The sequence below is a fragment of the Tachypleus tridentatus genome, chromosome 1, assembly GCF_004210375.1.
Source record: "Tachypleus tridentatus isolate NWPU-2018 chromosome 1, ASM421037v1, whole genome shotgun sequence".
In the NCBI taxonomy this organism is placed as follows: Eukaryota; Metazoa; Arthropoda; class Merostomata; order Xiphosura; family Limulidae; genus Tachypleus; species Tachypleus tridentatus.
Window position 1 is genome coordinate 70,882,073 of NC_134825.1, and position 13,746 is coordinate 70,895,818.

At 31.1% G+C, this 13,746-nt stretch overlaps 1 protein-coding gene across 14 annotated transcripts in view; it reads right to left on the reverse strand.

Moving 5' to 3' along the window:
• LOC143251844 (disheveled-associated activator of morphogenesis 1-like) overlaps positions 1-13,746 on the reverse strand; it is an 85,529-nt gene that overhangs the window by 10,593 nt on the left and 61,190 nt on the right. For all 14 annotated transcript variants that reach the window (XM_076503209.1, XM_076503116.1, XM_076503218.1 and 11 more), the window contains 10 exons: positions 13,564-13,714; positions 10,798-10,931; positions 9,165-9,272; positions 8,500-8,700; positions 7,882-7,988; positions 5,748-5,836; positions 4,077-4,291; positions 3,293-3,354; positions 2,324-2,384; positions 227-361 (listed from right to left, as the gene is read on the reverse strand). In XM_076503209.1, the coding sequence (XP_076359324.1) occupies positions 227-361; positions 2,324-2,384; positions 3,293-3,354; positions 4,077-4,291; positions 5,748-5,836; positions 7,882-7,988; positions 8,500-8,700; positions 9,165-9,272; positions 10,798-10,931; positions 13,564-13,714 (1,263 nt within the window). The remainder of the gene's footprint in view (positions 1-226; positions 362-2,323; positions 2,385-3,292; positions 3,355-4,076; positions 4,292-5,747; positions 5,837-7,881; positions 7,989-8,499; positions 8,701-9,164; positions 9,273-10,797; positions 10,932-13,563; positions 13,715-13,746) is intronic.

The window sequence follows — 13,746 nt, forward strand, 5'->3', positions numbered from 1 at the left end:
CTATCATAATGCAGAAGACCTGGTGTACTAGAAAGCTAGTTTTCTTATTTGCACACCATGAACTGCAGAAAACTATAGTTATGATTCTAAGAATTTATTAAAGACAAAGAATAATATCAAGGAAGTAGATAGTGGTGATCAAAGTTATTCTTAAAAGTGTAATTTAGTAAAACTGAACAAAGAATATGACATGTTTCTTTAATTAAAATGCATTTGCATAACTTACCAGTTGTTTCATATCCTGATAGCTATCCTCAAGTTCTGAAAACTGATATGTAGCACTGGTGATAAATTCTCTCATAATGGGGACAAATTTGTCCCCAGGTTGCTGCTCTTGTTGCATTCGATAAAACTCCATTTCCTACAAAACAACATTTAGTTATTAAACACTTTAATGCAAAATGAAAATATTCCTTCTGTGTTTCGTTAGTCCAGTGTTGAAGACTCGTTGAAGTAAATCAACTGTCAATTAACCGCAATTTTTGCGAATGATTAAACATTTTTACATACACTCAAAACAACGAGAAGAGTGAATTTTCAATACAGGAAGAAGTATTCGGATTTAAATTCACTGTGATAAACAAGTAACACCTAAAATAAATTTTTAGATGGTTTATACTTTTCTAGACTTCGCAGTTCAAAAACATTTATTTCTGGAGAACCTAATATTACTTATAATGACTAGAATGCATTGTTTTACTTAAGAATTCACTGTTAAAGGTAATTTTCGGCTATAAATCCAATAACAATTTATGAAGTTGGGTAGCTAAAAAGGCACAAGCTAATCCTAAATGCAGATACTAGTCTAATAACGCAAACTAATCATTAAAATAAAATAATAAGCATAAAATTAAATTATAAATAATGAAAATAAAAATAGATTTATTAACTATTTTAACCAACACCGTATGTGTACGCGTTATTTAAAAGTTTCACTTGTTTAAACTGACGGTAATAGGGTATCCTATTAGGTAAGATCATTTTATTTGGTAATACAGTTTCTACCATATTCATCTTGGGTGCGATAATTTAAGTTATATAAAAGTTGAAGCTATTAGGCACTTATTAGTTTTACATAAGATATTATCGTATTCAAACATAGGAGAAAACATAATCGTGATTAGGCCCACTGCCAGCTCAGCGTTTATGACAAATCGTTAACTAACTTCTAAACGAGAACCGGCTTACGTGAGGGTGTCACTGTTACATAGAGCTAAGTGCGTATTATTTTATCAACAGCATTATTTAGAGAAGGAACCAAGAATCTGAGTTTCTAAAATTTTAAATTTTGCTAAAATAATCTAATGAAAATGCATTTCCTGTCAATTATGTGACAGTAATTTTAATGTCAGTATTCTTTTGAAACATTCCATATGTATTCAAAAATTGTTATTAGTTATTTTAGTAAAAAAAATTTTAAATTAATGTCAATATACAGAACAAATGTGTTAGAACATTGATTATTTAGATGAACATGACTGGGTAAAATAATAATGAACGTGTAGTAGTTTTTGAAACCGTTCATTAAACACTAAATGACAATCAGTGATGTCGAGAAAACCCACTTGTAGAAAAATATATATGCAAAAACGGCTCTTCTATGTAAAATATTTTCTCAACCCAAACTAAATGACAACTTGCAAACTATATAATTTATTCATTACTATGCATTAACAGATATGAATGCAAAAATACCCAGATTGCTCTAATTGTCAAGTTTTATTGAACATGAACAACGATGGGTTTTGTACATTTTGAAATTTTTTTAAGAGTAAAAAATGTTTAATACACAAGTTATTAAGTATAAGATGATAGTTACAAAACACCGCTTTGTTAAATAACAATGATTTTGTAATTTGTTCTGATAATTTTAATGGAAATGATATTTATCTTTACAAATGGAACATAAAATTTATAGTGAAATTACAGTTATATTTTTTTTTACTAAAAAGTGTTCTGCATCCCAGCTCGTGGAATTTTACCCGTAAAATCACGGTGATTTTCTTTTACATTGTAGAATAAAACAACAAGTCGACATACGAGACTGTGAAACCGCTTTTGTATACGTAAAAAAAGGTTCATTCTTAAATTTCAATTATAGATTTAATAGCCTTATTACAATCTTCATAAACATGCATTTTGAAAATCACTAATTTTCACTGTTGCCAAATTATTAATTCTTTGATTACTCAAAGAACCTTCACAGAAATCACTCAAGTTATTTGTAAATCATAAATATACTCATGTATAAGTGACAGTAGTTCTATGGTGTGGTAACTTAATTACTTGGAGACAGATATATTAGTTGATTATGACATTTTACCTTCTGGATTTCTTGAAGGCCCATCTTCAAAGCTTGTATTTCTTTGGATAGTTCAGTCATGCTGTTTTTAATAGAGAATAATTACACAATTACTCATATTCCAGTAACGTGTCTTTTGTCTTATGTGTTGCACTTTTAAAAAAGAAACCAAAACTAAATATCTAGCAACAGAATCATAATTAAAGAACAGTGATATTAGGAAAGGTGAAATTTACAAAATATCATAAGCATTTAAGATATTAATCCTTTATGGTAGCAAATGTTAAGAGACATTAATATTAGATTATGTAAATTACTTCAAGCACTTGATTTCTAATCGAGTAAATACGTTTCCACCAAGAGAGGACAAGAATACTTTATTTTATGATGTAAAACGTTTACACTTATAGGCATATATTTAATACTAATAAACAAAACATTTCATTTGTGAACAAAGGCTACAAAACATCAGTCGTAGAGATATCCTTTCTCATGTGGCCAGTTATTTCCAAAGTAACTTTTTGTGACCTTATCTTAAGAGAGATGAAGCGTTGATGTATCGTACAATCTAGGCACTATTGGACGGGGTGAGGTTTTCCTGGCTCTGCACTTTCAGTTATTCTTCCAGAGGAAGAATGAATCTGCCCTTATAAAAATTAACAATACCCGTAAATATATATATATATATATAGGTTCTTTTATTGTTGTACAAGTTCTCGACATCGATTCCGCGTAACGGAGTCAATACTGGCCATGAGTGCTCTTGAAGTTGCATTTAGTTGCTGTCTTGTGTAAATAGGTTTTGTAGGCGGCTTTTCATTCCGCATAAAACAAAGTGGATGTTTTACAAATACGTATTTTCTTTAGTGGTCGATTTGGTATACAAGTAATTTATTAACATATTTATTTGGGTAATTTATCCACACAATTAGAAATCTGACAAATCGCATACAGTATAATACATATGAATATCCAGTAAAAAGCACTTACTTCACTTTTGCTGCTTGGCGAACGTGGGGGATGTCTTCCTCCAGTTTCAAAATATCTTTAAACTGTGAAAAGATGCGACATCCAATGATAACTGTGTAACTTGGAAATACTTATACTTAAAGATCAATGTATATTTGATTATTGAACAAGTCTACTGAGACAGTTTACATGACAATCACTTTTAATAGTTTTCAATTATTTCCTTTATAAAGTTTCTCTTCAAGAAGGTTCATAAAATCTTAAAAAATTACAAGACGAAGGCACCAGTTCTATTTGACAAATTATTCAGAGTTTATTATAGTAGGGCATTTAGAAATGCTAGAAAAAACGAATAGAAATCAGAGATGTTTGAAAAAGCTAGCCATTCTGCAACATTAAAACTCTTATGCTTAAAATATGCTAAGTGTTTTTCTATAATCGATATTTAAAATAAAGTTATAGGTAATTTTGCCGTTTCCCAACCAATATCATATTAAAATATATAGAAATAAAACATAATGATGTATTACTATTCACTTCTGCGAGTCAATTAATGTAATGGCAAATATTTTATCATACAGTTGTCTCACTTTTTTTCTTTTTAATATTTTCTGCTTTTAGTTAGGTCACGAGATATTTTTATAACCTAACATTTAGAACTATACAGCGACATCTACACGGGTATAAAATATTGGGTGTTGTGGACGTATTTATGTTTCTATCGTTAAGGTATAATATAATTATATTGTATAACTTATTAACACCACAAGCTAGAACAGCTTTTGAAATATTATTTGACACTTACCTTTTTCTCTAAAGTTTCAATAAGGAAGTGTAGGAGTGTGATATTACGGTTAATACCCGATTTTGTATCGCCTATCTTGTTAAGACTAACCAGACGGAAACCCATGGCGTTTCCTCTCTGTCCCTTGTTCATGTAGTTACCGAATGCTAGGATAACCTCAAGGAGCTTCTTTAACCTCTTGCTACGCTGTACCTCTCTGGAACCTTCCGAGACAGCTATAAAGGCGGACAATACTGAGGCTTCATTTTAAATGAAGTAATATAAATAGTGACGTGAAACTAAAACTGTAAGGAATGAGAAAACATTCCAATTCGAAATACCAAATGAATTATTCGTGCATGTTTCCACATCTATGTGACTGAAATTGTCCAGTGTTTGCCAAGACTTCAGTGGCGTTTTATTTAAGTTTAATTTAATCCTGTATATGATGGGGTTGTCACTGGACGAATAACAACTCTCTCGAAATTAGCAAACAGAAAACTAAACAAGGACACTGCCTGTTGTGAGGAAAGTTATCGTTTCGCTTCCTTTTTTTTTTTTTAAATCTCCAAGATCCCTCCAAGTAAGATTTCAACAAACAATCAAGTTAAAAGACACTAAAAATTCAACTGCTTGTTTATAGGTCGTATTTGGGGTTCGTTTAATCTATGGAAACAGTCCAGTAGTAACCTTTTTATTGAGCATTTAACTGTTGCATAAAGGGAATTTTAATCAGCGATAATTTATTCTTATAAGTGAAAGGAACTTCCACAAGAATCGTTTAGTGATTAGGAAATACAAAATAAATTAATGTATCAGCTAATTATGATTTGCTTTATTTGGTTTAATCCTATCCATGATCTCCAGCAACTCGCAAGTAAAGGATAATCAAGATTAGCCGATTGCGAGTGATTTTACTCTAACCCTAAATGAGGTTCTCGCCTAAGAAGAAAAATATATAGTTAACAGCAAGCGAAACTTCATTGAGATTTCATCTTAGCACGCCCACCAGTGGCACAGCAGTAAGCCTGAAGAATCACACCGCTAGATACCGGGTTTCGATACCAAATAGGCAGATCTCAGATAGCCCATTCTGTAGCTTTGTGCTTAATTCAAAACGAACAAACATTTTATCACAAGACAGGTTTATTTAGAGCTTATTTCATTATTCTATCCCACTGGCCACTTCCATTTCACAACAGATTCGTTTAGCGCCTACTTAAAATGCACTGAAAAGTCTGCTGAGTGATGACGTAATGAAACAAGAACAAATGGAAATACAGAAGTTCTAACCAATCACATAACACAAAACAAAGTAATGAAGTTAATTATAACGTTTATGAGCCAGTCATGAGATAAAACATTAATATACTTATAATACAACATAAAAACATAATTAACTGAAAATGACAGAAAAAACGAATGAAATCAAGTATTATCTCAAAGTATAACGCACCTTATGGAAATAATTACTAACAACGGTATAACATGAAAAAAATGAAATTAATAAATAATATAGGATAAAACCAATAGAATCAGTTTACCAATAACATAAAATGATGAAAACTTACCGGAATGTTGTTTATTCGTCACATTTTGCTTCTAATAGGTTTAGCTATCTTGCACGATTTTTAAGTAACACCTAATTTTAAGCAACATTACTAACGCAACAAGGGTAAACTGAGGGCGTACCTTCTATTTTTGATTTGCAGTCACTTATTCTTTCTTGAAATTTTTTCTTGTAAAGCAAAGTTTTGACTCGTTGTTCGTAATGAACGACTCTAAGGAAAAACAAATACAAATGAATGTATAGGTTTGTGTAACACAAGGATTACATCTGAGTACAAAACCTTCCTGTGAAAAACCTTCCTGTGAAGATGTTACCGTAACAGACAAGTAACATGATAAACATTCAGGATATTTCAAATGTTCGTTCTACTTAATACAGGCATACTTATCAATTTAAAACAGAAAAATATTTTGGGATAATTTTTTCTATTAACAATATAATATTTTAATACAGACAATTTATTCTTGACAGACGGTACAACAACAAAGTTATAACAAAATCAAAGACTTGCGTAATCTTTATCAGTCTATTTTTGTTGTGATGATACACAATTACGTTTTAAAATGTTTACATCAGGAGAAGTAATGTTTATCGAGTAAAAATTCCATCACACTCGACCTCCATTATGTAAAACAGGGCCTTCTATAGGAAAGTTTTAAAAGAAGATGAAAAAAGTCGATACAGTTTATGAGCAACACGTTCTACCACTTGTTCAGAAGGCCATGGCTGTTATATTTAAAATTTCAGGATTATGAAAAGCAAATTTTGAGTAGGTGGGGAAGACAAAATTTCCTCCATACTTTATGATAAAAAGCCCTATATGCGACTGTATATAGTTTGTAAAGACAGTTATTTAAATACGTTATTTACCAAGGATGGATAGACCACACATAAAATCACGGTTTTTCCGTGCAAATGTATATTTCATGCTGCCGTATTCTCAGGTAGCACATGCATAAAGATAGTGATGTAATATTACGTGTTTATTTATCTGTTAGTGTAATCAAATAATTTAACTATCTATTTTAGCCAATGAGGAGTCAATTTAATGTTTTACGGCTGGAAATAAATGAACTCGAATCTCTAGTGTTTCATGAGAAAAGACCTTTGAAATAGAAATGTTTGGATTTGCGAAATGTTCGTAATTTTTGTGCTAATATTTTTAAATGCAACAGGCCAAGACTGCATGACTTTCTCATACCCGAAGCTTAAAAATAGACTGAGTAACTATAAATATTTACAGTTTTCTATGTGAAAATACACTATTAAGTTATAAAACTAATTTTTTTATCCCCATAAAATAAATAAATTTAAGTAGCTTTCAATGTATCTTACGATTTAAAATCGTCAATAAAAACTTGCAATTATGTACGTACTTTAAACAGGCTCACAGTCTAGTAATTAGCGTGTTTGGCTATGGATTGTAATGTCCAAGGTTCAAGTCGCGAGATCACTGAACAAGCTACACATTTTTGTCTACGTATACATTACAGAAATGATTGTTATAATAGCTATTAGAGTAAAGGAGGAAAAAAAAACTTTTGACAGTGGGGCGCTTTCTATTTATTGCCCATTTACGCATATAGGTGCTTTTTAAGTTTAATAATTCAAATTACGTAAATTATGTACATTGTATCTATTTTAGCATGACATTCAGAAATGACAATCACATAATACAGTCAGGTTGCTATCTCCTCTTAACTTGTATATCCACAAATATTATTATTATTATCTAAATCTGAAGACGTAACATAAGCATCTATGTTATACTTATTTTTCAATGGGTGTTGGGAGTTTGTAGTCACCTTCGTTTTCGGTCTTTACTTGTGTTGTCAAAACGTTACTCAAATTAATCAAGTTTAAAATTCCATTTGGTATTTTGGTCGAGTGCAGTTTACCTTTTTAATGGGTAAAATGTTCTCCAACTAAAAAAAAAAAAATCACTATTGTAAGATAAAATTACATATTTTCAAAGTCTTATTACACAGAAGGAAGTAATTCAGTTATCCTCTGTTAACATTGTATTTTGTGAATGATAATTTTATTGTTTAGAAACTTGTTGAGAGCGCAATATTCAATTGACCTATCAGGGGGCTTTGTTATCCAACGTCAACAAACGTATTTAAAATTTCAAACCCAACCTCCAAAATTAAACCTGTAAAAACACAACTGAGAAATTCCAGTGCAAAGTAAAATAACCTCAAACTCTTGCCTGCCATGAAATAGTAAAAATGTATATCTATAAATAATACTTACCTACTTATTTCATATAAAAATCGATCTGCCCTAGCCATGCTTTCTATTTCTGATCTGTGTTCTTCTAATAAAGCTTTTTCTTCTGGATTAGGTGTGAACTTGAGGAGCTGCAATGAATCAAGAATAACTGACAGATTGTTCATGATATATTAATTTCTCATAACTTGTTTTAAATATATAAACTCAACTGCAGACTGTTTTTGATTATCATCAGAAATATTCATTTATACTATTACCATTTATCCCAAACACTGGTTTTTATTAATAGATACCTATTTAAAGACCTTACTTTATTTTTTTAAGCTACAGCGTATCTATCAAAAAATTCTTTTCAAATTTTAAGAGACACCCATTAATTTTTAGAAGAAATTATAATCCTTATACAAAACTTTTAACTATTGCAGTCTGACAATTGAAGCAGTACCTCATTATTTCCATCATAAACTCGGTAAGCACATTTTATAACAAAATTATAAAATGGTTTCATAAGATATGCATTATATTTATACTAATTACGCGGTTTTCATTCTACATACAGTTAAAAAGATTGAACAAGTATGTAGCAGAGACCATACTACATTTAAATAAATAGTAATACAGTACATCTGCGAGTTTTACCTGTTCTAACATATCTTTAGGTAATTGGTCTTCGTGGTCCATATCTAAAATCATTTTACAGATATCTTCATTGGAGAGTCTTAACTTAGACAGGAGTATCGTACAATTTTGGGCTCTCCGGCCATCGATCACAGAGAATTCCCTCGATCGAGGTGTGGTTCGTGATGTCACTGCAATTAGGTCTTCGACACTATCATTACACTACGAAAACAGGAAATACTGTGAATCAATCATTTAATCTAAAGACTAACAACTTAATTAATGCGTTTAAAGTTGTACTGAAGCTATATTTAGAACCAAAACACTGTAGTTGTACAGTCATCATCTCATAATACAGGGGACAAGGCCTGACTTGTGTATGATATCGTCAGGCTCTTTCAGAGGTTCACAGAGCCCCTGGTTATAATAATAAAATAGGATGACACGGAAAAACAAAATAAGACAACATTAGCCCAAAATAAAAGTAAAAAGTAATTTGAGTATTTAATTTGCAGTTCTAATTTGAGAGTGTGCATGCCACATTTTGGTTTGATTAGAAGGCACATAAAAACAACTTGACACCCGTTTAAATTTGAGGCGCCCCGAGCTGGAGGTCTGGGCCAAACATCCCTCTTCTCTTATTGATCCTTAGTTGTTATAAATAAAATTGCGAGCAGTAATCTTACCTGTTGTTTTTGGTAAGCAGAAAACATTTTATCAATTTCATTCAAATCAATATCTTTGTAGAGTTTTGTATCATCCAATTCCATCCATACCGTTCCTTCTAGTTTATTCTGTCGAAGAAAAAACAAACAATACACCCGTTCAATTTTTTTTAAAATTGTAGTTAACCACATGTATTTCATGTTAAATGATTTAATAAACGTTACTAGCTTTCCTATTTTTCGTTACAAATAAAACACAGTAATATCAACAGGTTCCTTTTAAATTGTAATGAACATCCTATCTCACTTTAATCAGAAGTCTGAACTGTATACTGCTTTCATTATGCGACTTATACTATAAACGTTTTTGCACAAATCTCTCTTTTAGTGCCTGAAGTTTATATATAAAAGTATAATTTTAAAAAAGGTGTCAATAACAGAAACATCACGTGATGATCTCGTGGCCACTGAAGAAAGTAAAGTAATCTAAACGCTATAAATAAATGTGAAGAATAAATGCTACAATTTAAAGTTGAAGAGGAATTAGAAACCATTAGGCTAAAAGTTGTGATAAAAATTACGTTAACTGCATATGTTTTAAAATATACAAGTAGTTTTCAAACGTTATTTTTTTATACGCTTTTCATTTTGAATCCACAAATGGAGAAAAAAAGAATAATATGAGAGAAAAAACGCAAACAAGATATTTATCTCAAAACTTGTTTAAATGTTTAACTTCATTCAACAAACTAAAAGTTGTTTGTCCGATACCTTCCATTCGAGTGGTTTATATATCGTAAGTGCTGGTGTAGTATAAAATATTTTTCGTAGTATAAATTATGTTTTGGTTAGTTTGCGTCTTAAAACATTTCTTTCTATAGTGTACGAAACAGCAAAAGTTTTCGTAAAAGTCTGTTTGGAATTAAGCATAAAGCTACACAATGCTCTTCCAATCACGAGTATCGAAACCAGTTTCTAGCGTTGTAATTTCGCACACATACTGCTGCGGTGGTCGTAAGTGATAAAACTGCCATGACATTTAGAATACTAACTTTGTACCACTACATGATTGAAATTAATTTATATAACATTAAAACAAGTTATATTAATTAATGGTTAAATAATAGTACAAAAACGATAAAAACTATAATCTGACGCATTTTATTGAGTATTTAAGTAAAACAAAAAACAGGTATGACGAACCTGTAGCCACCTATCGGTAGCCTTGCAATATTCACACTACAACAAAATTATTTAATGACTACGTTTATTTTCAAATAATATAAAAATATCGTTGCATTCCATACAACTGATTACAATTCTGTATCTTAGATAACTAATTTTCTTACAAGACCAATATATTTGTTAGTTATTAAAAATTTTCTAACTGAAATGCAAACAAACATACTTTCGTTCTTTTCCAAGTATAAAAAAAGATATATAAACCACTTGAATGGAAAATACCGGACACACGACTTTTAGTTTGTTGAATACAGTTTAACATTTAAAAAGTTTTGAGATAAGGATTTTGAATAACCTAAACTATTTCACATAAAAATGAAGTCTTATAGTATGAACATATAAATCAAACAATAAATGCTTATTGTAAGCAATCTAGCATAATGTAACAAAGATCAGGCCTAGTTATACTTACCTCATGAAGTTTGGACCAATTGAAGGACTTCAGAGGATTTGATGATTGAGGAATATTCTTTTTAACTGGTGTATAAGGTTTAACACAGCTAATTCTTTTAGAAAGAAGTGGAGGAGGAGGAGGAGGGGGTCCAGCTGGAAAGATAAATACAATTTTATTTAAAGTTTTTGAGGGTTAGCATGACAATTTATGTACAGCATTAAGTGAATTATATAGTTGTAAGGCTCAGAGAGAAAAACGTTTGGTATTTTTGTAACGTACAGTATATTTATAATGCTTATTATACAAGTAAATAGAGTCAAATTCTATTAGTAGTAATGGGTTTTAAGAGAAACCCAAAACTGTAGCGCTTTCAAATAATTCACTATTTTTCATCAGGATAATAATGGGTCATGGTTAATGAATGTGATGAAGTACACAGACATGGATGTCGACTATCAAATGTACATTGGCAAATCAGTACTACATATAAATCACACAAAATTAATATTACGATACACAATACACCAATACTCATCGCAAATTTAAACGTTATAAATTTCATAATTAATTTTTAATTATACCATTTGTCAACAAAGTACAAAAGGCTTAATTTTTAAAGGAAAAATCACTGTAGTTATTACCTGAAATGTTGGGGGACCTTCCATCTATCGAACATAAAAAAAAAATAACGAGATAACTTCTAATTATTCTTTCGAGGCAGTAACCTCATTAATTTTTATTTATTTATTTATTTATTTATTTATTTATTATGTTTGATAGATGGAAGGTCCGAACATCTACTGCCATTTACTTATGCAGCCAGATGCTAACATGGTAGTCACCCATTAAAAAAAAAAATAATAATAAAAATACGATTTTGAAAGTAACACCACAGTAGAAATTTTGTTGTAAAGAACCGCCTTTAATTTATTACTTGTTAGTGTTTAGCGAAATGTTTCTCACACATTACACTATTTTCATTGAAAAGAAGTGTCTTCGCGTGGCAATTTCTTTGCGGTTTCCATCTTTGTGGATTCTTCTTGGGATTTTGATGAGGGTTTGAGGACTTAGAAGTTTATCACCTTTACATTAATACAACCATACACTTAATCTCGGCCTCGTATTTAGCAGGTGTTTGTGGTTGTTTACAAGGACAAGTTCATAAGGAGAAGCAGCAAAAATTCGCGAGCAGTGGAACTCCTCGAAAATTACATAATTTATGTTGCTTCTACGTTTGTGTATGTGTATATAAGCACAGCTGAGAAGCAGTGGGAAAAGCATATCTGCGAAATCCTGGTTTTTGTTACTATTTGACGTTCCAGTGCTCTTTACCTGTAACCAAGACACGGATTTTTCCGTTTTGATTTCCCGCAGGTATACCTACTTTTAAAGCTCTAATAAATAGTAATAAAGCAATATACATTCCTTTTCTAAGGCAGTGATGTCTATTAATATCAACATGATTACTTTTGTTACATATCTTAAACAAGACTTGTTTTACTGCTTGAGTAACGTCTCATTTGATAAAGTGTCAGAATTTTATTTGGAGGACTTCTACGGGTTATAGCATTAAGAATAAACGAATAAGACAAATTTCGGGGGGGGGGAGATGGAGTACGTAAATTAAGCACAATTACCATGATACCACCATATCTGAATGATTTATTTTTTCTCAGTCAAGCAAGGAAATGAAAACAATTCGATTCCAACTGATAAGCAGTCTTCCAAGTGTGATTAAGCTCAAAATCTGCTACAAACAAGCAGATCAACAAAATATACAAAAAAATAAGTCGAGAACTCTAATAATGACCACTTGTACTCTGTACGAATCCACACCTTAATCGCTATGCTACATTATATATACAGCGAATGAAGCGGTCACAGACAAGGCCATTGCTATGGTATCTTTTTTTTACAGCCGCCACATAACGGCTCATAGAATGGCTACAAGTTTTTCAAGTACAAATCTTCAGCTCATAGATCTATCACCTCTTAATCGATTTGAGATCTAATCGCAGTTTTGGATTTAGGAGGTCAAACCCTTTCGATTGATGTATTTGACCACGCCTAATGTCTAACATTATTTTACTCCAGTCCTGACAAAAAATAATTTCAATTTGAAGGTAGAATGATTAATATTGCGAAAATATATTCATTTCTGAAAAAAAAAGCTCTTTGACTTTAAGTGTTTTGATTTACTTCTTTCTGTTGCCCTTAACAACAGTTCCTAGTAATCCAGTTAAGTATAAACTGTTTAAGAACAATGCTATAAGCTCCAGTCACCAGAGCAAAAATAAAAAGAGGAAATTAAGGATAAAACAACCCAATCAGATTAACTGTTTTACTTGATTCTGTAGTGAGCTGTCATGGATCAGAACGCATCAAAGTGTGTTGGTATTGTTGACGTCTTAGGTGTTACTTGCAAGGATGCGTTTGTGAATTTTTTTTGATAATCTAAAATTAGTTTTGTTAGGTTTTATTACACGCATTTTAAATTTTTGTTTTCTGGAAAGTTTCGCCGATAAAATAAAAATAATAACAACATCCATAATATAACCATTCTAACTCATTGTTTGTCTATTTAATAATATCCAAAGTACTAATATATTTAAATTTGTTGTGCTGTGGTGTTAATTATTACACAGTGAAGGTTCATATTTTAATCACTTACTTACTGTAATTTTACTAAAGGTCACGTTGTCGGTTATAACTCATATGATGCGCAAGTACAATTAATTTTGCGATGTTAAAAATATTGTAAAAAGGCTTGATTATTAGACTCACCTAAACCGGGAGATGCAATTGGAGGAGGCGGAGGTGGAGGTGGAGCTGCAGATTTTGAAGCACTAATCTCTACCTTCGTATCATCAGATAGACTTCCGTTTTGAATCAAGTTTGACACTTGGGTGTGCTGCTGTTTTTGCTCCGATTCGAACTATAAAAATGCAAGATAAATAACCTTATATT